This window comes from Oryctolagus cuniculus, chromosome 8 (genome assembly GCF_964237555.1).
Source record: "Oryctolagus cuniculus chromosome 8, mOryCun1.1, whole genome shotgun sequence".
Classification (NCBI taxonomy): Eukaryota; Metazoa; Chordata; class Mammalia; order Lagomorpha; family Leporidae; genus Oryctolagus; species Oryctolagus cuniculus.
In genome coordinates, this window is record NC_091439.1 from 23,777,907 (window position 1) to 23,801,371 (window position 23,465).

At 41.5% G+C, this 23,465-nt stretch overlaps 1 protein-coding gene across 1 annotated transcript in view; it reads left to right on the plus strand.

Annotated features, from left to right (window-relative positions):
* The window catches only part of RNF150 (ring finger protein 150), a 313,307-nt gene that overhangs the window by 219,776 nt on the left and 70,066 nt on the right, over positions 1–23,465 (plus strand). The window contains exons 3-4 of the mRNA XM_051819466.2: positions 4,544–4,615; positions 5,953–6,035. Of these exons, the coding sequence (XP_051675426.2) occupies positions 4,544–4,615; positions 5,953–6,035 (155 nt within the window). The remainder of the gene's footprint in view (positions 1–4,543; positions 4,616–5,952; positions 6,036–23,465) is intronic.

The window sequence follows — 23,465 nt, forward strand, 5'->3', positions numbered from 1 at the left end:
ACAAGATAAGAGTCAGAGAACTCAAGGGGCTTCCATAGCCTTGGAAACTCATGACTGGTGCATAGGGAGATTACTGATGCCATAAACAGGAGTGTCAATTTGTAAAGTCAACAACAGGAGTCACTGTGCACTTACTCCTCATGTAGGATCTCTGTCCTTAATGTGCTGTACATTGAGGCTTAATGCTATAACGAGTACTCAAACAGTATATTTCACTTTGTGTTTCTATGGAGGTGCAAACTGTTGAAATCTTTACTTAATGTATACTAAACTGATCTTCTGTTAAAAAAAAAAGAAGAAGAAATTATCAATTCCCAACTTGACTCTCACTGGGATTAAACATGACAATAGGTCTGATCTGATTTCATCATCATTTAAAAAATCATCTATTATTTTTCACTTTATGTTTCTGTGTGGGAGCAAACTGTTGAAATCTTTACTTAATATATGCTAAACTGATCTTCTGTATATAAAGAGAATTGAAAATGAATCCTCATGTGAATGGAAGGGGAGAGGGAATGGGAAAGGGGAGGGTTGCGGGTGGGAGGGACGTTATGGGGGGGAAGCCATTGTAATCCATAAGTCGTACTTTGGAAATTTATATTCATTAAATAAAAGTTTAAAAAACAACAACAACAAAAAAAAAGACATCATGAAAAGTTAGATCGTTGGTCTGGGTTAGATATTGAATCTCTATAACGGATGTCTCTGGGTTAAAGGTGATGAAATCCATTTTTGTTAGATTTGTGAGAGATCAGCGAGAGAAGGGAACATAAACCCTGACTATGCCCTTCGGCCCTGCCACCTCTCGAAGGGGTAGCATGGAGGCAGGCTCCCTAGCTGCCACATGAGTGAGTGACTTGGGGACTGGGCACAGGAGAGGTGGGGTCAAGGCCTTAAAGTGGTGGTTGCAGGGTAGGAACAGTATGCCGGCTCAGAGGAATGTGGGAGGATGAAAGTTGGAGCAAGGACTGGGTTTGAGATAAGGCAGGGAGAACAGGAGGAGTAGAACTGAACAAGGGCTGGCTGGTTTTGAGATAAGGGCAAGCAGGAGACAGGGGTGTAGAAATGGATGCCACCTCCTGGAATTCCTATGCAGAAGGGGGAGGTGCCAACAACACAAAGCCAGATTGGATAGTGGGCTTTGAGGTTGTTGAGTGAGAGGTGACTGTGTCAGAGCCCAAGCAGAAAGGGGCTGAGCCAGTGCCCATGGGGGTAAGGTGGGGCTCATCTGCAGGATCGAACATAGAACAAAGCAGTTTTGGCTCTGGCTCTGGGTCTTTAGTGAGAGCCTTAGTGGCCAAGAGAACCTAAGCTAAGGAACACGAGGTGTAGAGAGAAGTTTTAGACCAGAGATATAGAAAGCTTAAACATAGGGAATCTCCTTCCACCTTCCCAAATGCTCACAGAAGTGGTAGAGATCCCCAATAATGTTGGGGTCAGACATTCCATTAAGCAGCCATTTGGACTGGTTGTTCAGGTCATACATGGGCCATGACTGATTACAAAGAAAGATGACATGATGGCGTTTGAGATATGGGGCCAATTATTTAGGAGACAACCAAGGGGAGAGTCAAGTGGAATGTGGGACAAGGAAGCTCCCATGGTGACCTATAGAAGTCGAACTAGCAGATAGCAGGTGTCCCCGAGATCACAGCAGTCTGACGAGGAGAGTAAGGGTGCAGAGGTTGGGGGTTGTCACCCAGGGTATAAAGCCTGTAGAAGGGAAGCAGAGGATTGAGTTGTCACCCACACCCACTATGGCCTGCGCCATAAAGCCCATGGGAGTTGTGGTGCCTGATACCAGACTTCAAGATGAAACAGAGAGGAACTGCAACCCGAGGTAGAGGTCACAGTGGGAGAATTCCCTGTTCCCCATCTTACCTCAGGGTTTTGGAGGACTGGTGTGTGGGTGGAAATCACAGAGTGTTTAGTAGCAGAGACAGAGATCCGAGGGTGGTTTTGTGGTTGGCAGAAATCTAGGATCCCAAAGCAGCTTGCATCCCTGAAAGGAAAGTGGGTCAATGGGAGAGCCTGGATCCGAGTCATGGCACCAATGAATGGCCACCACAAAACACACCAACTACCAGAGTAAGGGAGAAGTTTATTGTTGGCCAACAAGGCTGGGTGTCCGTGCACAAGAGAAACAGAAGCCTGCACTAGAACAGGTCTTATGTAGCTTAGCAGAGATGAGGAAGTAAGAACAGCAAATTCCACTGGGTGTGGAAAAAGCAATGTGTATAGTTGGGCCGTTTGGTCACCTGACTTCTGGGAAACCAGGCTGTACTTAGGAAACTTAAACTTATCTCAGAGAAACCAAAACTTATTGTATAAAGCTAGAGCCTAAAATGGCACCCAAGACTTCAGATGGTATCTCAGATAAAACAGTGCTGGTTTCACTAACATTGACTTCAGATTTTATTCACTCATCCATTATGGAATTTCCAGTAGGTTATAAACAACAAAGCACAAGCCTTTTTGTGTATTTTTTTCACTACCATTTTCTGAAACCCAGAGCTGTGCTTGGCACAGAGTAAGTGATCAGAAATATGTGTTAGAGTTTGGAGTGCCAGTTACTGAATGAGCTTCATTCTACATGCTGCCGACATAATGCGAGGCAAAAATAAGAACAGGCCTGCCCTCAGGGAGCCTACATGAGGAAAGTATAATAGGGGTTGATCATAAAAACAAATACCAAATTGCCAGTGTCACAGTGCTATAAACCAGAGGTAGAAAGTGCTGAGAGAATCCAGACAGAGGGATCTGGCAGGGAGATAAGTAGAAGGGCTCCCTGAAGAAGTGCTTGAATTGAGACCAAAGGATGACTAGGTATTAACCAGAAGGAGAGGAGATAAAATATCCAACATGTTTAGTTGAACCCAGTTCTTTTCTTTCCTGATCACTCTCATGTTTTCCCTTTATACCTATTGTTACACATTCTTCCTATTATTTCCTGCTATTGGAGTTTGCTAACTACTCACAGACCTGTGCATAAATTTTAGATGTTTATAGAACTCCTTTTAGGAAACACCCAAAACTTACCCTTCTGCTAAAAATACCACTATTATTTTAAAAGCAGATGATGAAATATGGAAGAGAAAAATTAACTAACAATGAGAAGATTTCTTTTTCTCCTTATTTACCTTAACTGCTGTGTGCATGGAATATAACATGATATATATTTGATGCATTTTGATTGGTTGGCCAGTGGGTTTCTTGGTTAGTTTGATTCAATCTCAGATTAACTAGTTAGCTGGTTGGCCAATTGTTGGCTGGTTGGCTGGCTGGTTTGATGACTAAAGATGAGGATAACAGAATAGCTTTGTCTGTAAAATCAAAAGACTTACTTTTATTCAGATTCTAGTTGACCTTTCACTATGTGACATTGAACAATATATTTATATAAACTTTGCAAATCTCAATTCATTCTATAAAATAGTATTATTCTCATAGGGTTATTATAATGGTAAAAGAGACATTGTATGTAACCTAAGATATATTAACTGTTCACTGGTATATATTAACTATTTTAAAGAAAAGAAATAAGATTGAGTGGGGTTTTTTCCCAACAGAGACAAAATTAGTGCAAACATACGATTTTTATGTGTTTAAATGCTGGCCTTGTTCATCTTGGTCCTTTAAATATAATTCACCGCTACAAATACCCATCTATTAAAGACCAAACTAACACTACCTTAAGAAGGAGATAAAACGTGTAGAAAAACAAGCACACATATCATATGTGTACTTGACATTAAAATGCAGTTATCTCTACACCCTCCCCTTCTCCCATTCTTACTCATTGTCCTGTCATTGAATTACTACAAGGCTCATTAGGGTAGTAATCTTCATTATCAAAAAAGGTGAGGGGAACATGAAATATTATATTATATTATATTATATTATATTATATTATATTATATTATTTCTTGATACGAGCATAGGTCTTTGCTTTATAATTACTTGCTAAACTGAACATTATATTTTATGTATTTGTCTATATGCACACTCATGCTCACACATAGACAAAGAAAATAAAACTAGCAAGTGAGTATGTGATGGAATAGAATAGAACAAACCAAATTTAAACCCAGGTTAGGTCTATATGAGCAATTAAAAGAAATATACAACCTGTAAAACCTGTAAAAAAAAAAAAAAAGAAGAAGAAGAAGAAGAGATGAAGTTTATGACAACTACTCTGGCTTGGCTATCTCCATGAGTGCCAAGTAGAAAATTATTAAATTCTTTCCCCCATGTTTGCACTCATCTGTGCTGATTTAACCCACACTAGAGTCACTGTATAGCAGAATGCCTAACACTGTGCATTGCAAAACTCTCTATGACCAAACTCTGCTAGACTCAATTAGTAGAGCTCCTTAACCAAGCAAACACCACTTCCCCATCTCTCCCAGTCATCGTCGTGAACATACATGCCACATGTGCATGATTTCAGAGATAGCTGTTCTGGTTTATTAAATGCCATCAGAAGTGAAGTCAAGAATTACACATCTTTGTTACTAACACGCCACTTTTGGTTTTTCAGCGTCGACTGGGAGATGCAGCAAAGAAAGCCATCAGTAAGCTCCAGATCAGGACCATCAAGAAGGGTGACAAGGTAACAGTCTCTTCTCTTTTTGGTGAGGAATTATTCACAGGAGCTCCTCAATTTTCTGACAGCCAAGGTAGAAGAGAAGGAAGGATAGAAAAGGAAATAAGTGCATGCTAACAGTTGTACTACCAGAATCTATTACTCATACTTTTCTTTATTAAGTATAATTTAAGGCAGTTTGCAAAATGCATACCATAGTTGGAAAGAAAATATGAGAAACTGAGAAATATGTGAAAACAAATCTATGAATCCAGGGTGAAATTAGTACACAAATGCATTACTTGAAACATGTAATAGAAATGGTTCCCAAATTTAGGTTATTCAAACAATACTTAATTGCCTTATTCCAGTGTCCCACGTGATAAAAAACAAAATGGTTTAATCTCACACTACAATCTGAGAGTGGTTTTCCATGAATCCTTGCAAAGAAGACAGCATTATGTGCTATTTTCTTTACTTTAGTTCTGCAGCATAAATGCAGGAAGTATGGTCAGTCTCCCTAAAACCTGGTATTCACAACCCCAGCATCTTTGCAACAGCCCCCTTCACTGTAGAGTGATGGCATAAAGCCAAAAGCAGTAGTAGATTTTGAGAAGGGACAACAAAGCACAGTCCAGGCCTGCAGGTCTGCAAAGGTCTTTATTCGCCAGGAGGAGTTTTAGAGCAAGGGATCACAACACATGGGCCAGGGATCCTTGGGGCATGGTAAGGGATTCCCAGCTCCTCAGTGTACACCAGTTGTCATCTCTGGCCTGAAGAATCAATTTGTTTCAAAAACTATATGCTATTGTCTTTTAACCATAGAAAAATGCTGTGGTGCTTAATAAGATAAATTCATTGAAAGGATTTACTAAATTTAAAGTTCATTTTGGTCATTACCACTTCCCCCCTTGGTCAAAAAATAATAGTGAAAATACAAAGACTTAGATATCTAAGTGTATAGAGTGTATGATATTAAAAGAGATTTATATGCTTGAGAAAAGTGGAGCCACTATTTGATGTTTATATGGTGTATTTATTGTGCACACTCAATTCCAGAGGAATGGATTGATTAAATATCACTTGGATATAATTTTTTTATCCTTGAGAAGTTTATATGTGGCCTCTAATTATCAGTGGTAGCATTATTGTTAATGGTACATTAGAAAATGGTTGCAGGGAACCTGGAAACAGAAATGAAGGTTGGAAAAAGTGGAAACTATGCCAACAGTCACTAAATTGTTGACTGAGAAAACTGGCCCGGGGTCTGTTGAAAGCCTTGCTCCCGAGGCAGACTCTCCCTTGGTTGGCTGTTCGGGTGTTTGCACAAGAGCTGAAGCTCATCTGTGCTTCCTCTGTTGCAGGAAACAGAGCCTGATTTTGACAACTGTGCAGTTTGTATTGAAGGCTATAAGCCCAATGACGTGGTCAGGATCCTGCCCTGCCGGTGAGTTGCTAGGCTGCCTGCCTCTGGGGCCTGTGTACAGAGCCAGCTTGGCCTCCATGGCTCACACCTCCTTAGCCTAGCCCTGCAAGGTCAGTCTGCTCCCAGGCTTCTGTGTTTCCATTGCCAACAATGTATACTTGGTCATCAAAGATGCATTGCTCATGAAACGAGAAATATGGTTCTGATCCCCTTTATAATGTGCAGAACGTGCAGTGCTCTAAACTAGAACTACATGATACAGAACTTGATGATGTGGCTCCAAGATTGAGTTTTCAAGAACCAATTAGAATTACTTAATTAAAATAGTAACTCCTAAAAAATATTTTGTGAATGATCAAAAAGGGCTCAGCTGGTCAGGATTTAGTAGGAAATCAAAGGTGGATTCCATTTCCACTTTTTGCTAACAGAAAAAGAGTATGACACATTCCTCCAAAATTCTGAAATCCAGCAGAGGGTGCCAGCATGTAGAGTTGGAAAAACTCCCCAGGTGATTCTCATGAAACCCACACCTCTCTCCCAGATAGAAAACCACTGTTGAGGTGTCTTAATTACAAGTTGTTAGAATTCAATAAATTTAAAATACCTTAATAAAATCAATATTATAACATTGCATAAAAACTGTCCTTAATGAAAACCCTTTTTAGTGTTTTGCATCTGTTCAAGTGTCCTAAAAATAACAATAAAATTATGCCTTGAAGAATGGCTTCTCATGTGGAAAGACTGGCTTTTAACATTATTAGAGAGCTTAAAAGTAAGTAAAGTGGAACAAATACACCCCAAAGATATGGAATAGTCTATTTGTTCATAAAACAATGCACATTTAAGAGCTATTAATTAAACTTATAAAAGGAACAAAATACGACTTTGGAGAGGTCTAATAATACCAAAATGACAAAGAGTTGACCAAAAAGAGACAGATTATCCAGATTCAGAGACTCCCAAGGGGATGGAACTTGATGGAAATGCTCTCAGGCCGATTGATCATTAGGAAAACAGGCATTAGGAAAGTGCAGCCTGATGGTCTCAGTCATGACTCACTTTCCCTTAGTTGATAGATGCCTGATGAAGACAAAATCACCCATCAGTACATGTAAAGACTTGGCTGTTTCCCCTCTGTGAGGATAATACATCACGTTCTTTTGAGATGTTACACTTGGTGTTTACTTGATGACCTCCAGGAACCAGAGCCAAGAGTGGCAGGAGGTGACCTGCGGACAGCCCATCAGGGGAGCACCACTCATCCCTCTATCCTCCTGCAAAGTGTTTTGTGAAAGCCTCAGAGTTACCAGCACTGAAGGGCTTTCCTGTCCTTTTCTACTTGGAGGTGGTTAGTGCACCTGTGAGGGTACTACTAATAAAAACATATTCCAAGCAAATTAAAGTTCAATGGCTATTTTTCCTAAAAATCTAAAGAACTTTACAAATGTAATGAACAAAGTGTTTTAAAAATTTATATATATATGTACACACACATATATATGTAGCATTACAAAGGGTTTAAAAATTGCATATGGCATTACAACACATTTTAAAAATTATATATGGTATTCATTTAATACTACAATTCGTAGCTTAAAATAATTTATTCACATAAAGCCCTATCATGAACATATTTCATTACATTACATATAATTGCTGGAGACTGTATAATAGCTAAACCATAGATGTGCCACAACTTAATTTACCATGGCCTGTTTTGGAACATTTGACTGATTTAAATTTTTAGTTATGACAAGTTGCTTTGTTTCAACAGTGTTTAGATTTTTATGATATGTTACTCTGATCTCCTTTTATATTTTTTTTCAAATAATAACAAGAGGAAACAGCAACTTAATTTTTACTACAAAAAATAAAACTATAGGGACTTCCATTTTATTCACGCTTGTCCTAGGCCAGTTCAGTATGGTTTCAGGTTCCTCCCTTGGTTTGTAATTATTTGGTTCTCAGCTCATTCCTTGATTCTTTTTCCTGTCCATCTACTCTTATTTCCTCACTGTGATCTCTGCTTTAAATAACAAAGTACATCCAGCATTACCAAGCACAGGGTACAGTTAATTACTCTTTGATCTTATACATCTCAAACATTTTTTTCCATGCTGATTTTAAAAACCAAGACATTTTTATGCCTGTTGCTGGTTTTCTCTAATGGATGTTATCAAACAAATGCACTGGCATTTGCTTTGTGCTAGATAATTTCGTCTGGGTTATTATTAAGCCTTGGCTCCTATGAACTTCATAGACGCTTTTTGCCATTATGTCCAGGCTGACTCATCCCCAGAATTCTTGCATCTCTTCAGAGTAAAACTGCTTCAAAAATATTAGTGTATCATCTCCCTTGCCTCATATTTTTCTGTCACCTCAAAGTTTCTGACTTACTTGGGTGTGTCCCCTCTGTATTGTTACTATGTAGGATGGCTTTCCAAATCACCCAGATGTAGGCTTATACCATTGCGTCTTCAAAATCGTTCTATTATTTGTCTCTTTCTGAGTCTTCTGCACAAATTATGGTGAATTACTAAATGCCTTCCTGTCTCTATTTGCAGTCATGGTGATTACTAATGTTAAGCCACACAAATACACACATATGTTTTTCTCGTTCCTTCACTCTGCCCTCATCCAATCCTCCTCTAACACATGATGGTGAGATTCCCCGGGTTTGCATGTGTCTTGTGCAGGATGTACCCGCGGCAGCATGTGCAGCAACTCAGCACCAGCCAGGTCTAACTTCTGCAATTTGGATCTGATCCTAATACACCACGATGGCATTTTCCAAGGAACTTTGGTTCTGCTCTATTGTACTAAAGAACTTAAGACTATGCATGGGAAAAAAATGGAATTGTAAGATAACTTTCTTTTGATGCAAACACTCGAAATCCGTGCATTTGAGGAGTTCTTCAAAATGTTTGTGAAAATGCATATTATGAGAAAACTATGCATGGATTCCAAAATGTTTTTATACTAAAATTAACTTATCTTTAATTCCATTTCCATGAACTCTTCTCAAGTACCCCTTGCATATGCCAACATATACATTGTGCTTTATTTTAGAGCTGATTTTTGTTGCTCAGTTAGTTCTTCTGCTATGACTTTTAGCTGCTAAATATATTTGACTGACATGTTTTATTCAAAGTTTATTTATTCCTCTTGTCCAGACAATAAGTAGGACTCTCTGATTCTTCCCTGATTTTAATCTTGTGGTGTCTTTACTGTTCTTCAGTGATACTCATTCCAATCTACTTAACCACTTCATTTCAAACACAGTGTTTCAGAAAGAATATGAATTCTTGGTCAGGGCAAAAGTCCTTGTTGGCCATTTCTTAAAAGCAAAGCAGTGGTGGATGTTTGGTGCATTGGTTAAGACACTGCTTGGGATGTCCTGGCTCCCCTCCCAATGCCAGCTTCCAGCTACTGTGACCCAGGAAGGAAGTAATTGATAGATCAAGTAGTTGAATCCCTGCCACCCACGTAGGAGATCCAGATTAATTTCCTGGCCCCAGCTATTGCAGGCATTTGAGGAATAAAAAGGCAGATGGGAGAGATCTCTCTCTCTTTCTCTCTCCCTCTCCCTCCCCCTCCCCTCCCCTCTCTCTCTTCCCCTCCCCTCTCTCTCTCCTCCTCCCCTCTCTCTCTCCTCCTCCCCTCCCTCTCTCCCCCTCCCCTCTCTCTCTCCCCCTCCCCTCTCTCTCTCCCCCTCCCCTCTCTCTCTCCTCCTCCCCTCTCTCTCTCCTCCTCCCCTCCCTCTCTCCTCCTCCCCTCTCTCTCTCCTCCTCCCCTCTCTCTCTCCTCCTCCCCTCCCTCTCTCCTCCTCCCCTCCCTCTCTCCTCCTCCCCTCCCTCTCTCCTCCTCCCCTCTCTCTCTTCCCCTCCCCTCTCTTTTTCCCCTCTCTTCCCTCTATCCCCTCTCTCCTCTCCTCTCTCCCCTCTCCTCTTTCCTCTCTCTCTTCCCTGTCTTTCAAATAAAAAATAAATAAATAAATAAAATTTCAAAGCAATACATGCATCCTTTCCATTCATGCCTATAAAATTATTGCCCATCTCTAATTTATCACTTTATCATTGTCACTAATTTGCAAGGATATTAGTTATACAATGTCTTTTCCTTTGATTTTGCAAACTCTCCCTCACAATTCAAGAAAATTTGAAAGCTTTTTCACAGGAGTAAACATTGTTCCCAGCAGTTTAAACCAGTCTGAATCTCATGTTGGAGTGCAAATTTGAGTCCTGGCTGCTCCATTTCTAATCCTGCTTCTTGCTAATGCACCTGGAAAGCAGCAGAAGATGGCCCAAGTACTTGGGCCCCTGTTACCCATGTGGAAGACCCCAGTGGAAAGCCAGGCTCCTGGCTTTAAGCTGATTGAAGCCATTTGGGGAATGAACCAGCAACAGATGATATTTCTCTCTTGCTCACTCTCTCTCTCACTCTCTCTCTTCCACCCTCCCTCCCTTTCCTTTCCCCTTTCATTCTGTCTCTCCCTTTCAAATAAATAAATCTGTTTTGAAAACAGCTCTAGTATAACAAGTAGACACTCATGATAAACCTTTTAGTAACTAAATGCTTCCTTTGAAACAAATATTTTATAGAATTTGTGTGTCAGATAAGAGTGGCAAGTCCCGGAGATGAAAAGATAAATGGATGGAGGCTGGCGTTGTGGTGTATCAGGTAGAGCCGTCGGCTGCAGTGCTAGATACCATACAGACTCTGGTTGAGTCCTGGCTGCTCCACTTCCAATCCAGCTCTCTGCTATGGCCTGGGAGAGCAATAGAAGATGGCTTAAATCCTTGGGTCCCTACACCCACATGGGAGACCCAAAAGAAGCTCCTGGCTCCTGGCTTTAGATAGGTACAGCTCCGGGTGTGGCAGCCTTCTGGGGAGTGAACCAGCAGGTGGAAGACTTTCTCTCTTTCTCTCTCTCTCTCTCTCTCCTCTCCTCTCTCTCTCTCTCTCTCTGCCTCTGCCTCTGCCTCTGCCTCTGCCTCTCTATAACTCTGCCTTTCAAATAAATAAATCTTTAAAAAAAAAAGATAAGTGGCATGATCCATGCTCTGTGGAAATAATCTAGTGGGAGTCACAGGAGTTTCAGTGATTAGTCAGTACACAGAGTGGCATGTATAACAATAGTAAAAAAAAAAATGTGGAAGTGGTTTAGAGGCACTAATACTGGGCAGACAGAAATTAAGAAAGGGTCCACAGAAAAAAAGGCATGTTTTAGTATTTTCTCTTTTTTTAAAGAGTTATTTTATTTATTTGAAAGACAAAGTCACAGAGAGAGAGCCAGAAAGAAAGAGTGAGGTCTTTCCATTCCTCTGGTTCACTCCCCCAAAAACCAGGAGCCAGGAGCTTCTTCTAGGTCTCCCACATGGGTGCAGGGGCCCAAGGAATTGGGCCATCTTCCACTGTTTTCCCAGTGTCCTGTCACAGGGTAAATTCACCAAAAAAAAAATAAAAAAAAAAACTAAAGTCATGCACTACTTCCTATTAGTTCCTTGGAGCATAATTGAATTGACTAATATAATTACCACCATTACCAGGGATTACATAAGGAGCAATCGTAGGGAACTTTCCATTGTGTCTCTTGTACTCTGACTCTTTCACAGGGACCCACCAAAGTAACCCAGGGCTGACATAGCTATAGTTCTCCCAAGCAAGGAGAATGTGCCTAGATTGTACTTGAATTGTGATAGTGTCTAGATATTTTTCTGTGTTTGTTTATAGAAAGCTAAGAGCCAAAAGGTACTTTGAAACTTCATTCTTAACTCATAGCCTGTGTCTCTATTCTTAGATTTCTTTCTTCTTTTGCTTTTATAACACCTTTATGGGAATCTGCATTTAAGCTACCCCAAGTCCTTTCTTAAAGATTTGTTTATTTATTTGAAAGCCAGAGTTACAGAGAGAGAGAGAAGAAGAGACACACACACAGAGCAGGGGTTGGGAGTGGATGGGCGGGGAGGTGTGCTCTATCTGCTGGTTCATTCCCCAGACGGCCACAACAGCCTAGTCTGGGCCAGGCTGAAACCAAGATCCCAGAGCTTCATCTGCATCTCCCACATGGGTGGCAGGGGTCCAGACACTTGGGTCATTTTCCTCTACTTTTGCTAGGCCATTAACAGAAAGCTGGGTTGGATGTGGAGCAACTGGGACACAAACCGTTGCCCATAAGAGATGTTGGTGTCACAGGCAATGATTTCACCTACTATGCCACAACTCTGGCCTCACTAAGTCCTTTCTAAAATGAATATTTTTCCACGTCTTTTAAAGTCCACATCATTTGTAATCCGCATATAATAATATATAATCCCATATGTCATAATTTATTTATCTAGCAATTTGTAGACATTTATGTTTTTGTCCACCTTTTGTCTGTTTATTAGTTTGCTATTACAAAACAGACTGTAATAAATTGCTCTGAGTATAAACCTTAGTTCACATTTTAGAATTTTTTTTCCTAAGGTTATGAATTCAAACTAATTACACTCCATAAAGTGTACTCAAGGAGTTTTGAAAGTTTTATCTGTGGGGCTGGTGCTGTGACATAGCAGTTAAAGCTGCCACCTGCAGTGCTGGCATCCCATGTGGGTGACGGTTTGAGCCCCACTTGCTCACCTTCCAATCCAGCTCCCCCACTGGTGCACCTGAGAAGGCAATAAAGGATGGCCCTAGTGCTTGGTGCCCTGTGGGAGACCCAGAGGAAACTCTTGGCTCCTGACTTCGAATCAGCTCAGCTCTAACTGTTGCAGCCATTTGGGGAGTGAACCAGCAGATGGAAGATTCTTTGCCTCTACCTCTCTGTAACTCTACCTTTCAAGTAAATAAATAAATCTTTTTAAAAAGTTTTATCTGTTTTTTATTTTTTTAGGTCTCTGGGAACTAAGAATGTCATTCCAAGCAAGGATAACTGTTATAAACTAGACTTGTTAGGGTGTAATATACATGTTGAGGATGAGGCAGAAGAGGAGCAAATCCCCACCACTCAGGACCCAAACCCCAGCTGAGGAGTTGGGGTATAGCCAGATTCTGGAGAACCTTCTGAGGAGTTTGGTTTGTGATTCACACAGCATGTTGGCAGCTATGTGGAGTGTGACTCAATGGGATCTGACTGGAGGCAGTAGCACCAGTTAGGAACCCATTGCCAAGTGCAGGTAAGAAATGCTGGAGTCCTGAATGGAATATTGCACTGGGATACAGAAGAGATAGACTTGTTCAAAAAGGGTTCTAGGGGTAAACCAGCATTTCTCAAATTGGTGACTGATGCTGCAACTGTATTTGCACTTAAAACATGCTCGTGTCTTTCCATTCACATTCTCTATAGAAAAATCCAAGCAGTTTGCCCACTCGCACCCACAAACCATAACACGAGGAACAGATTTCAAGTACTGAAACAGACTTTCTTTATCACTGAAAGAAAAAGAAAGCACTTGAGGACCAGCTTTGGCTTATCTTCGTAAGCCATTCTTGGGAGAGCTAGCCAGCCCGGAACACTCCCACAACTGGGTCACATAGACAAAGCTGCACTTGGGGTAATTATTTGATTCTAGGTGTCAACACCATGTCATCATTGTTCTTTGTCTCCTCTCCTTGTTTGGAACACAGCTAAATTTCTCTTCCTGTTCAAGAGCTGCCTTTCACGGCTTTTGACAGAGACTATGTCATGCTGTTTGCTTTATTTTAAAACTTGAAATGTAAGGCTAACTTTAACAAAGATCAGGACATGACTACAGCATGGTGTTGAAAGAAATGATGGCAGATTTAAACACCATTGTATTCCAGACTAGAAATCAAGAACAGGGTAAGTGATGCCTGTTCAAGTACAGTACAAAGTAATAGTGAGAGGGCAAATGAGGTTCATTTATATGAATCAAAGCAACAAATACTGTGACTCAGAAAGGAATTTCTGTGACATTTCAATGTCTGAGTCAAACAGACTCTGAAAGGGATAGACCTGGAGATTTGACAAAAGGAACTTTCTGAGGGCTATTGCCAAGTGCGGCCTGCTAGTTTCAAGGGATTCTTTAAGGGTCTGTTACATGCGTACCGAGTGTGTACAATCGACAAGGGGCTCATATGGCATCCCTGTCAGCTGCGTGTTTCTCAGCTGATATGACTGACAGACATTTGTAACACGCAGTAGTGACTGACTGGCCAAATACCATATTCCATTAGCTTCTGTCTCCAAAGACAGATGCACCTAGTGTAAAGTGCATGAGAAGCAGTGGAGGGACCCATTTATATCGCTTTCTGAACACATATACATCCTAAGACTCAAAGAGTAACTTGCCTGCTGTCCAGCTTCCTTAAAATCAAATTAGTAAGATTCACTGAGCTCCTGTGAGAGCATAGTGCCTATACGCAAAATGCCTTACTAATAGTGACTTGCTTCCCAAAGGCCTCCTGGGAAGGCTTCTTATTCAGATGTCTCAGGGCTGCCTTGCTCTCCCTGGGCTGCTTCTAACCACGCCCACCTGGGCAGTTCATCACATCCTTGAAACTACTCTCAGAACTCTCGTATGGGGTTTGTGTCTTGGATCCTTCATGACAATGAAGGAGAAATCAAAGTTGAACTCAGAGACTCAGTTGTGAAGTTCCCTGTTTAGGGAAGGAGGGGCCTGCCATTCATTCTCCTTGTCAGTCACAACATGATCATAATAAACAGCATGACATGAAGAAGAACCAGGCACTGCTGTACAAATGCTCATCATTTTAATATTTGAAAACCCAAACACTCACAAGTTTTACTGAAATCACTAAAAATAGACACAAGCCCCTTAGGGTTTGCAAACCCGGAGACCAATCTGATTTTCAGATGAGTCAAATGAACTGAACGTTTGTGTGGTCAGAAAATTCCAAGCTCTTTATGAGTAAAAAACATTATGAAATGCTGTAATGTGATCAGGATTCCGATTATGAGTCCTATAACTCGTGAAGTAGAAAACAAAGGGGCACTTTCTAGCCAGGCAGAAATCGCCTGTCCTGATTTTACCCTGCGGTGCCTGTTACATGGGCTTGATGAGGACCGGCCTTTTTTCCAAGTTCTTTTTATTTTGAAAGGAGTGATGAATATTGGCTGATTATGTGAAGATTGAACTAACCCTTTTATGCCCATCTTACACAAATTAGATTATTGGATGTTCTATTTGTAGCTGTTTTGTGGCACATGATTTAAAAAAAAATAACTTTCAAAGTTATGCTAATTGGGAAAAGTTTAAAAATAAAGAGAAGTATAAAGAAGTAAGCAAAAATGATTATCTTGCTAGCCAGAAATTACATTATTGAAATTGGTATATTTAATTTTTATAATGCATATGTATTGATATCGTACATATGTTTTAATGTTTCTTTATTTGTATTTATTATTTGAAAGATGACAGGGAGACAGACAGAAGAGGGGGAGGGAAAGAGTGTGATAGTTCACTCCCCAAGTGTGTGAGGCTGAAGCCAAGAGCCAGGAACTCTATCTAGCTCTCCAATGGGCATGACAGGGACACAAATACTTGATCCTTTGTCTGCTGTGTTCCCAAGGTGCACATTACCAGGAAACATGATGGGAAGTGGAGGCAGGAGTCAAACCCAAGCACTCCAGTATGGGATGAGGCCTCTGAAGTGGTGGCTTAACCACCACACCATACAGTACAGCACTAATCAACAACTAAAAGAAACAAGCTGTTGATACGCACTGATGCACAGATGAATCCAGAAAATGAAATTTTGAGCAAAAGAAGCCAGACAAAAAGGACTACATACTTTATGATCCCATTCCTATGAAATTCAGTAATGGGCAAAATTCAATCTATGATGACAAAGTCAAAATCATGGTTGCATGGCAGGGCTTAGGTACAGCCAAGCCAGGAGCATGAGCGTGATGAGACCATGACCATTGTCATGTGCACAGTGTGTATGTTGATATGATGATTCTTGGGCTTAGGAAATCAGCAAGCTTGCTGAGATCTGTGTGATTTCTTGTGTGTTAGATCTTCATTTAAAATATAGAAAAAAATTTAAAGTACCTAAGAAACCAGCTGTGGAATTTTTAAAAAAACAATAGTTTACTTATAAATTAGTGATGATTATATAATATTTAAGTTTAAAATTTGCTGATGGTGTTTGCTAATCAGTATTCTTTAGTTACTTCAGATTTTTATGTGTGCCACATAACATACATAACTACCCACAACCAGATATTGCTTAGTTAAGGATTGAGAGAAGAAAGCACGAAAGATGATAGAAGTTCTGGTAAATGATGCCTGATGGGTCCATTTATGTTGTCTTTTTAGCAGAACAGATGCTGCCTTAGGAAAGAGATCTTGCACTGTAGTAACCTTGTTAAATATGGCATTCTGACTTTAAATGTCCTCACCCCCAGTTATATTAACAAACTAGACATCCGAGATGAATTCCAACCAGCTGTTCTACCCCAGCCAAGAGATATAATTAGACCAGGGTCAAGTTCTAAGCACAGAGCTTCCTTCTACCAGAACCCTACAGAGACAGATTTAAAATGAGGGTCCTGCCATTCTCTCCTAACTTGCATTCACAAAGTATCAATGTCTTCCACTGTAGCTTCAAAATTAGGTTTAGCAGCAAGAGGATCTGATGCACTCTCGGTGTTTTTTAAGTTTCTTGGTTTTTCTTCCATGCTATTTAAATCCTATATAGTGAATTATTGGGTGACATAAATGGTTTGTCATTTTTTTTTTTTTTTTGACAGGCAGAGTGGACAGTGAGAGAGAGAGACAGAGAGAGAAAGGTCTTCCTTTTGCCGTTGGTTCACCCTCCAATGGCCGCCGCTGCAGCCGGCACACCGCGCTGATCCGATGGCAGGAGCCAGGATCCAGGTGCTTTTCCTGGTCTCCCATGGGGTGCAGGGCCCAAGCACCTGGGCCATCCTCCACTGCACTCCCTGGCCATAGCAGAGAGCTGGCCTGGAAGAGGGGCAACCGGGACAGAATCCGGCGCCCCGACCGGGACTAGAACCCGGTGTGCCGGCGCTGCAAGGTGGAGGATTAGCCTATTGAGCCACGGCGCCGGCCGATGGTTTGTCATTTTAATACTTGAGCTTTGAAAAGCAGTCTACTGTTTACAAAGCACTTTTACCTATAATGTCTAATTTATGTCTTGCAATAACTTGTAACTTGCATAGGACAGGTACCATTGTTGCCCATTGATTTTACTGCAAGAAAACCTTTACCGTCAGAGATTGGTGACAGGGTGCAAGGCCAAGCTGGGTATGCTGACTCCTGAGCCAGTGCCCTTTCCCCTGGAGCTACTGGCTGTGAGTTGACAGCATTGCCCACCCACCTTTCCAGCCTGAGAGGGTGCTCTGCTGAACTCTCAGCTCTCTGGGATGTGATTTTGGCAAAAAATATGCCTCAGAAACCCCCACCTCTCTCCAAGCCAGAAGTCTCCTGACCCCAAGGAAATCAAATCAAATCCAGCCCAGCTTCTAGAATTTTGCTTTCTCTACAGTGAATCTAAGCTTGTTGTAATAAGCCTGAGAAAGGCGGGCTTTTTCCTAGAAGGGCATTGCTTGTAAGGTGAGCAGTAATTTGCTTTACTGCAGTATTGGAGGACTTTTGTTTGTGTGTGTGTTCCAATGTGTGAATCTCCTATTGTGGTTATCCTGCCTTGTGTAATAATGGTTACTGGTTCTGTATACCAGTTCTTTTTTCCTTTCCTTTTAAACAGTGTTTGCATAGCGTACATGGCAGTGTCAGGGAAGTGGAGTTCCTCAAAGTTGGGGGCATAGAGTTCAGTGTAGAAGAAGATGGGCACCTAATAACCTGGCTTGAACACCGCCAAGCACCAAGGGCTTTCTTTGTGGGAAACATAAAAAGGATCAGTGATGAGAGAAATAACTTCATGACAAGAATTTCACCATTGCAAGGAGTGAGGGAAAGCAAAGCTCGGATCAGTGAAGATGTTCCTCCTGGGTGGTGCCTTTTTCCTACTCGGTCTACCTGGACTGCTTCAGAATGCTGATTTGAACTCAAGCTTTCCCAGCTTGATTTTCTGTCCTTACACTTGTGTAGCCTACATTTCAAGCCAACTCAGTTTCTCACGTGCATCGTAGTACTGCTACTACACCTTGACTCATGACTCAATTCCTCCTCCTTGGATTTGTTTCCTATGATCACATTTGTAAGGTTCCTCCTGCCCCTTAGGCCACACAAAAGGTCTTTCCATGTCCTGTAGCTTCCTAAAATAACTGTTCCCTTCCTGAATTCTGTGGCAGTCTTCCTGGTATCTCTTTATGATCTATTTTGTTCCATGTTACACCTATATCACTTAAAATAGTTAGTATCACTGTTATCCACTGAACACTAACTAAGCCTTTACATATAATTATTCAATCCTTACAACCATCCTGGAAGGTATTTTTTAGTCAGGATAGGCAAGGCCTTGCTACAATAACAATAAACAAATCCAGCCCAACTCCCAGAGTCTTTAATAACACAACAAGGATGTCTTACTCAGGCTTTGTGTCCACTGTGTGTTGGCAGAGGGAGTAGAGGCTGACAGAGCAGTCACTGTGTCACACATTGTTAATTGATGGGTCAATAACTAAATGCCATTGCCTGAAGTGAAATTTGTTACTGTTTTTTGTAACTTTTGGCCAGAATTAGTCACATGGCCATAGATACCACCATGAGGCCTGTAATCTTCCCATGTGCCCGGAAGCAGGAGAGCTGGCATATAGGGGGAACAAGGGTGCTGTGTTGGTATTGTCCTTATTGTATAAATGAAGATACCAAGATTCAGAGATATGAAGCTGGAATACAACCAAAATTTGGGGGGGAAATGTAATATTTCCACCTATCCTGCCTGGGGACAGGGAGCAGGAGGAATATAGAGTTGGGTATCAGAGTGGGTTTGTACTGGGTAGAGTCCCAGCCTTGCAGCTTACTAGTTCTTTGAGTAATTGACTTCAGTGAACTTCAGCTTCCTCCTGCATAAAATGGGACTGGGTTGTTGTGCATGGATTATGTATGCAACATGCCTGGACTATGATAGGCACTCAGCAATTGGCAGGTATTGCTGGTAATGTTAATTAATTAAAAACTCTCCCTTGCCTCCTTGACAACTTTACAAATGAGATTCAGAGGTTCTGAAGAAGCGCTGTGGTTGCTCTTGGAAGGACTAGATATATTTTAAAGCAGGAAATGTTAACGGGGAGTGTGCAGTTCTTAGTTACCTGAATGACTCACATTCTAAAAAGTACTTCACTCAGGAGAATGAAATGGCTTGCACTGATGTCAAAATCTACAGAACCCCAACTCAGTTGCAGGGTGGCTGATATTACAAAGGGGAATGAGGAGGAAGGGACAGAACACTCCCTACCTTCTCCAGGTAGGGAGCAAAATGTCGTTTAATCTTGGAGGGAATCACACAGATGGGTGAAAAAATAACAACAACAAAAAAAAGAGAGAATCAATAGAAGTGGAAATTAGCTTGGTTTATCATCAGTGCTAAAAATGTGAGAACTTATGATTCATAATCATCTCAGCATTATTATGCAATTGTCTTCATCCTCTTTTGGCAGGTATTTGAACTCTTTCTAAAATGTTCCCCTTGGTGAATGAGAAAGGCAACAGTTTTGGTCAACCTGCTGTTGTATTTTCAATTTGCTAGAACTTTTAAGAGAAAGAATCTCTTGTCTTGTTGTTCCTATGTATGTACTCTCACATGTAGCATTTGTTAAAACATGGGAAGGGACAGTCCTCTACAAAAAATCACACAAATAAAGAGTTGAGACTGATTTTGCCTTAGAGATGTTTACTAAACTGATGTATTTCGTTAAATCCTAGATTCTTTCACTATTCCTTTTTTTATTACTCTAGTGGCTTTTTTTTCCTTCCACTTAGGAAGGGAAAAAATTGTTTTGAAATCCTAAAGATAAGGATGCACTTTCTGAATTTGATGGTCAACAAAAGAAATGTGGCCTAAGAAATAAATGAATGTTAAATATAGGTGTGAAGGGCCGGCGCCATGGCTCACTTGGTTAATCCTCCACCTGTGGTGCTAGCATCCCATATGGGCGCTGGGTTCTAGTCCCAGTTGCTCCTCTTCCAGTCCAGCTCTCTGCTGTGGCCTGGGAAGGCAGTGGAGGATGGTCCAAGTGCTTGGGCCCTGCACCCGCAGGGGAGACCGGGAGGAAGCACCTGGCTCCTGGCTTCGGATTGGCACAACGCCAGCCATAGCGGCCATTTGGGGGGTGAACCAATGGAAGGAAGACCTTTCTCTCTGTCTCTCTCTCTCTCTCACTGTCTAATTCTGTCAAATAAATTTTTAAAAAAATAGGTGTGACTACCCTATGTGTCATTTCAGCACTTTTTCTTTTTTGCTCTTAGTTCTCCCTTGGATTTTTTTAAATTTGCAGTTACTTGCTTTTCACATTAGAAACATTACACCAAAGGGTAGAAATCATAATAACCATATAATATTTAAAGCTAAGTTGCAATATAGTGTTAGTAATAAAATTGATATCGTACAATGAAGGAGTACCAGGACTTATGGTTTCTTTATTTTTTTTTCACTTTATTTGAAAGGCAAAGACACAAACAGAAAGAGCTCTTCCACCATTGGTTCACTCCTCAAATGCCTGCAACAGCTAGGGCTGAAACAAGCCCAAACCAGGAAGCTGGAACTCAATCTGGATCACCAGTGTGGTTAAAGGGACTCAAGTATTTAAGTCAGCATTTTTTGCTTCCCAGGATGCTCATTACTAGGCAAGCAAAAAGGAAACCCAGGAGCCAGAACTTGAGCCAGGCACTCTATTAGGGAACCTGGGCATCTCAAGAAGAAACTTAACTGCTATGACACATGCCTGCTCCAGGACTTATGCTATAAGCTTCGTGTTATGTGCATTATTCAATCCATGTCTCTCACTCACTCAAACACACACACACACACACATAACACACACAGGGAGAGAGAGAGAAAGAGAGAGAGAGAGAGAGAGAGAGAGAGAGAGAGAGAGAGAGAGAGATAGGTCTTCCTTCTGTTGGTTCACCTTCATTCACTTACAAACACCATACCTATGAGAAGAAATCTCACCAATGAGGAATTGAGTCTTAGAGAGCTAATGGTAACTAGCCTAAGACTGAAGAGGCAGAAAACAGTGCCCTGTCAGCAGTCATTACATTGAAGGTAACAAAGAAGGCTGGGAGCTGTGGTACTCCCTTAAAGGGAAGTACGTTGTCTTATTTGTCTTTGTGCCCGTTCTTAGCACAGAACAGAATGCAAGGGAGTGACGTAAGCAGTGCTATATTCTAAGAAGATAAATCTGGCAACAATGAGTGGGATGGAGAGAACAGGAAAAGACTGGCAACGTGGAGAGCAATTCGGATGCTGTTGCAGTAATACAGAGAAAAGATAATGAGATGAATGAGGGAGCCACATTGAGAAATGAAAAGCAGTGAATGTGACAGATATTTAGGAAAAGTGAATGAATGAGAATCGTGACCAGGTAGAGGCAGGAAGAGTACTGGGCCTAGGATGGGTACATAGCCATTCATGCAGAAAATGTTTCTAGTGTCAACTGCATGTTTTGAAGAGGTTGGGAAGGCACAAGTGAGTCAAGCAAGCTAGAGTTACTAACTGGAGGATATGTCTAAAGAAAAAGAACCAATAGTAGGAATATAGAAATATAGATACAGATATACAGAGAGTTTTCAAGAAATTGGCTAACATGGATGGCAAGTCTGAAATCTGTAGGGCAGGCCCACAGGCAGGAAACTCTTGGGCAACAGCCGATGGCCTGGTTGAAGCAAAATTTCTTCTCAGGGAAACCTCTTAGGAGATTTCAAATAATTAGATAAGGCCCACCCGGTTTACTGAGGATAACTTTCTCCATTTAAAGTCAGTTGGTTGTAGATATTAATAACATCTACAAAACACCCACATTGCAACACCTACATTAATATTTGGTTAAATAACAGGGTGATACTGCTTTGGCAAGGTTAATGAAAACTTCCATCACAGAGGAGATGGATGAAGGACCAGCACAGGACAGGCATTTGACACAACAGTTTAATTCCTATTTGGGATGCCTACAAACCGTATCAGAGTTCCTAGGTTCAGGGACTGGAGCTGTGGTGTAATGGACTAAGCCTTCACCTGCAGCGCCAGCATGCTATATGGGCACCAGCTATAGTCCCAGCTGCTCCTCTTCTGATCCAGCTCTCTGCTTATGTCCTGGGAAAGCAGTGAAAGATGCTCAAGTGCGTGGCCATCTGCACCCATGCGTGAGACCCAGAAAAAGCTCCTGGCTCCTGGCTTCAGGTTGGCCCAGTTTCAGCCATTGTGGCCATTCGTGGATAGAAGGCGTTTCTCTCTGTCTCTCCCTCTCTGGGTCTGTAACTCTACCTCTCAAATAAGTAAATAAAATATGAGAAAAAATAAAAGAAAGAGTTCCTGGGTTCAAATCCCAGCTCCATTCTTGATTCCAGCTTCTGCACCCTGGGAGGCACCAGATGGTGGCTCAAGGAGTTGGGTCCTGCCACCCATCTATTAGGCCACTGACTGAGTCTGCTGAGTTCACAGCTCCTGGTTTCAGCCTGTTCCCTCCCTGTTGCAGGCATTTGCGGAACCAACAGAGAGAAGATCTGTCTCTATCTGACTCTTTTGTCTCTTTCTGTCTCTCTCCCTTCAAATAAGTAAAATAAACAAATAAGCAATCTTTAAGAAAAAAAAATCCAGTATGACCTGCACATATGGAGAGAGGCCTTAGGGGATCAGAGGATCACTGCCAGCTGCTATGGACTGGACTCAGAAGGACTGCCCTGCTTGCATAGATACAGCTCCCTCTTACAATTGAGGCACCTGAGGCTTGGGGATATTAAGCAACTTACTTAAGTATTAAAATAGGCCGTACCATCAGCCTCATTCCAGCACATGTGCAGTAAACACAGCACAGAGCTGCGTCCCATGAATGACCAAAGTTGCCTCCCATGAATGATCAGAATGTTTGGCATTTTCCCAGGAGCAATAGCAATCGGCAAACAAGTTCAGATATAGGAACTTGCTTCCTAAATGTAGAGCCTGCACATCAGATGGTCAGTATTGCTTGTTGGGGGTATGAGGAGTGGCCTTGTCCGACATGGATGCCAGACACCCATAGCTCCCGAATGCCCCTCCTCACTTTGTTGTCATGGGACCAACTGCTTTCCAGTGCCTAGCTCAGGATGCTTGCACTCTGCCTGGAACAGCTTTTTTCTTTCCTACTGCCTCATCATGTGGATAGTGCCCATGTAGCTAGGTCTCAACATTATCATTTCCTCAGGGAAACCTTCCGTAAACATCAGAACTAGGATAAATCATCTAGTTCTAAGCACACGCACACACGCATCAAACTCCTTGTTCTTGTAATGTGGAACTTGCACTATAGTCACTGATTACTTCAACATATTATTTTCCTAACAGCTGCCTGTCCTGCTTCCC